This window comes from Myotis brandtii, unplaced genomic scaffold (assembly GCF_000412655.1).
Source record: "Myotis brandtii unplaced genomic scaffold, ASM41265v1 scaffold213, whole genome shotgun sequence".
Lineage (NCBI taxonomy): Eukaryota > Metazoa > Chordata > Mammalia > Chiroptera > Vespertilionidae > Myotis > Myotis brandtii.
The window spans coordinates 2,402,040-2,406,071 of record NW_005357962.1 but is presented as its reverse complement, the minus strand read 5'-3'; the positions used below and the strand labels follow the sequence as shown (position 1 = coordinate 2,406,071).

The following is a 4,032-nucleotide window of genomic DNA, read 5'->3' as shown; positions in this document are numbered from 1 at the left end:
TAACAAAGAAACAGAATTTCCAGAGGATGAGGCCCAGAAATCAGGATTTTAAAAAGATTTCCAGGTGATTCTAATGTGCAGCCAAGGTTGAGAACCACTGCTCTAGCCACTGAGCCAAACCAGTTAGGGCTGAACCAATCTTTTTAACAAGAAAAATAAAAATGTAATTAGGGTGGGGATTGGATAAGAATTGAGTACATGTTAATTTACACATTGGGATATTTAAATCTTGGAAACATAGAAGTCATTGGGAAATATTTTTATTCCAAAAGAGGGTGGAAAAAAGTATTCAGGTCTTTCACTTTCTGCCCTGGATGTAGGGAGCTGGAAGGAGTGTTACTCCCACCCTTACATTAAAAAAAAAAACCTTGACTAACTTCAAAATATAAGGACAGACAATGCCTACAGGGAAAGAGAAGACATGAACACTCACTCACCTGAAGTAGATACAGCTGGGACCAGTAAGAAGCGTTCAGCTAGAATTGTGGTCAAATTAGTGAAGGCCAAGTACAGGCTAGTTAGATAGAAGAATATGTGAAATCTGTGAGGATATCAGAGATTGGAGAACCCTGTATCTTCTTATGTGCTCTTTTTCCCAGTGTGTGGAGTAAGAACCTCAAGAGATAGGAGATAGGGATGAGTCCTAAGAAGTACCCAGTGTGGTGCAAACCCAAGGGAAGAGATCCTGCTCCTCCCTCTATACTACATAACAGAAACCTTCATCTGTAGAAAAGTGGGAGTGGTAGAGGAGGCAATACCTTAGGAACTTGCAATTCATTGCAGCTGGGGAAGATTTAACTTTTGAGATTAAGATTTTTCAGTCTATAAAACCTTATATAATCCATTTAAATATGGAATTGGATTTCTAGACTGAGAGGGGCACAGGGAAGTGAGATATGAGGTAGGTAACAGCCTTGGATACCAACCCAAAGGCTGTTCTCTCTGCGGGGCAAACAGGTCACCTACCTGGACTCTATTCACCCCACCGTGGCAGGTAATAGCGTGGACAGCTGGGCTGCAGCTCAGTGCTTGGCTCTGGACGGTGTGGACATTTACCCTGTGATTAAGAGGATCCTCCATCAGCTGTTTTACAAGAAGAATGAGGACACTGAGCACCAGGCTTGCCTGCTCCTGAGCCATCTCAGTGGGAAGATGGTATGTGTGCATTACACGGTCAGAAAAAGAAACCAAGTTTTGGGAACAGTTGGGTCTCAGTGCACGTAAAGAATCGAAAATGCAGGTGTGGTTGGGTAAGATGATCTCAAGCATAGGTAAAACTAGACTTGGAGTGGTTGAACTGGGGTGGAGAGGTGTATACAAGGAAAAGTGACAACAGTTAGCTTAGACTAGGCGAGAAAAGTAGACTGCAGATGGTTTCTGTGTATGCCGGAAGAGTTATAACATGTAGAATTTTGCCACAAATTTACCCTTGAAACCACACAGACCTAGAATTCTGTTTACTTTCAGCAGAAACATGAAACACAAAGATTGAGGCACATGAAAATCATTTTAGGAGTAAAGGTAGTTAAAGTCAAGAAGAGGAATGCCCAGGCCTGGTAGCTCCGTTGGTTGGAGCATCGTTCCATACGCCAAAGTTGTGGGTTTGATCCCTGGTCAGGACACATACAGGAATCAACCAGTGAGTGTGTGAATAGGTGGAACATGTTCCCATCTCTCTGAAATTTAAAAAAATTAAGAAAGCCCCAGTTTTCTGTTCAGATGACAAAAATCTGTATTTTGTTTCCTGATTCATAATCCCAGATGTCAGTTGGCTTAGATCAGTGATTTTCAACTGGTGTGCCAAGAATTTTTATTATTTTAAGATTATTTATTGATTTTTAGAGAGAGGAAGAGGGAGAGAAACCTTGATGTGAGAGGAAACATCGATCAGCTGCCTCCTGCACTCCCCCTACTGCAGATGGAGCCCCAAACCCAAGCATATGCCCTGACTGGGAATCAAACCAGCAACCTTTTGGTGCATGGGACGAAGGCCAACCAATTGAGCCACACTGGCCAGAGCTACTTTGTTATTTTTAAATCCTCACTCAAGAATATGTTTTTTTCAATTTATTTTAGAGAAGGAGGGAGGGGAAGAGAGAGAGGAGGAAACATCAATGTGAGAGAGGAAACATTGATCAGCTGCTCCTGTATATGCTCCAACCGGGAATCAAACTTGAACCTGCAACCTTTTGGTGTTTACGATGACGCTCCAATTGCCTGAGCCACCCGGCCTGGACAGTTTAGCTTGTCAAATAAAAAAAAGGACAATAGCCAACACAACAATAGGCCAGTGTGAATGAATCAAAATTATACCTACTTTTTTTTGTCAGATCGGCAAAAAATATATTTTTGGTGTGCTGCAGAATTTTAGTAATTAGTTTACGTGTGCCATGAGATGAAAAAGGTTGGAAGAGCACTCCACATTTTATAACCTATTCCTTGCTAGGGATGAGTATCTCACATGTCTGTGACATTATACTGGAGGCCATGTTAGGATGGAAGTTCTTCAAGGTTCTAGTACCTATAAAGATGATCATGAACACCCATCCAAGTCTTTCATTTCCTCAGACCCTGATACACACCATGCTTGCTGTGGAGCTGAATAGCCATCAATGGAAGGATCGGGTTGTGGCCTGCCGGGCTCTTTCACGGGTCAGTGGAAATGTCTGTTTGGTAAGTCTTCTCTTTCTGTGTTTCCAGGATAAAGTCTATGCTAGAGTGCCTTCCACCTTTTGCTGCTATCTAGTATCCCATTCTTACCAAACAGATCTCTGTCCTATTTATTTATTATTGATTTTAGAGAGAGGAAGGTAGGCAGAAAGAGAGAGCCATTTATTGTTCCACTTATTTATACATTCATTGGTTCTTTTTAAAATATATATACTTTTATTGATTTGAGAGAGAAAGGAAGAGGGAGAGAGACTCGTTGATCGGCTCCCTCCTGCACGCCCCACACTGGGGATCGAGCCTGCAACCCAGGCATGTGCCCTGACTGGGAATCAAACCATAACCTTCTGCTTCATAGGTCAATGCTCAACCACCAAACCGCACCAGCTGGGCCATTGGTTTATTCTTGTATGTGCCCTGACCAGGGATCAAACCCACAACATTGGCATATCCAGATGACGCTCTAACCAAATGAACAACCCAGCCAGGTTTCACATGACTATCTTTTACCCCAAACCAGAATTATCTTCAAATGTCAATGTCTTTCTGTGACTTAAACCACTGCTTCTCAGCTTGGTGGCCATCCATAAATTGTTTATAACCCACCCATGAAATAGGCAAAAAAAAAAAAAATCAATAGAGTTAAAAAACTTATTATAGTCGCCCTGGCTGGGTTTCACAGTTAGAGAATCATCCAGACACACCATGGTTGTAGGTTTGATCCCTGGTCAGGGCACATACAAGAATCAACTAATGAATACATAAATATGTGGAACAACAAAATCGGTGTTTCTCTCTGCCTCCCCCTCTTTCTCTCTAAAATCCATTTTTAAAGAAACTTTTATAGTAATTTGACTTTACCTCAATATCAGTGTACTTTTTAAGTATCAATGACATTTTCCCACTCAAATACTGGTCCTCTATCACAGATAGTTTAAGAAACACTGACTTAAAACTACCCAACAATCCAATTACACCAGTGTCTATGCTGGCTTTCCCTGAGTGTTTAGTAAATACATAGAAGGTATAAAACAGTCCCTACTTTTAAAAACTGACATTATAGTTGAAGTAACAAGACTAACAGACACAAATGATTCAAGAACAAGCAATAAATGTAAGGTGCTCTTAAAACTTTTCAGAGAGAGAGGAGAGTAGTATAGGCTGAACTTACCAGTTAAAGTTCTGTGAAGGAGTGTGGGACAGCTGAGCAAGACTTGGATAGAATTGAAGGGGACTTCCGGCATGGAAATCTTTTTTTTAAAAATTTTTTATTGTTGAAAATATTATAAATGTCACTTTTCCCCCCATTGACCCCCTCCATTCCCCCCAGCCCCCCCCCAGGCCTTCACCACCCTATTGTCTGTG

At 41.4% G+C, this 4,032-nt stretch overlaps 1 protein-coding gene across 2 annotated transcripts in view; it reads left to right on the top strand.

Annotated features, from left to right (window-relative positions):
• HEATR4 (HEAT repeat containing 4) overlaps positions 1-4,032 on the top strand; it is a 41,607-nt gene that overhangs the window by 16,020 nt on the left and 21,555 nt on the right. For both annotated transcript variants that reach the window (XM_014539331.1, XM_014539330.1), the window contains 2 exons: positions 995-1,155; positions 2,569-2,673. In XM_014539331.1, the coding sequence (XP_014394817.1) occupies positions 995-1,155; positions 2,569-2,673 (266 nt within the window). The remainder of the gene's footprint in view (positions 1-994; positions 1,156-2,568; positions 2,674-4,032) is intronic.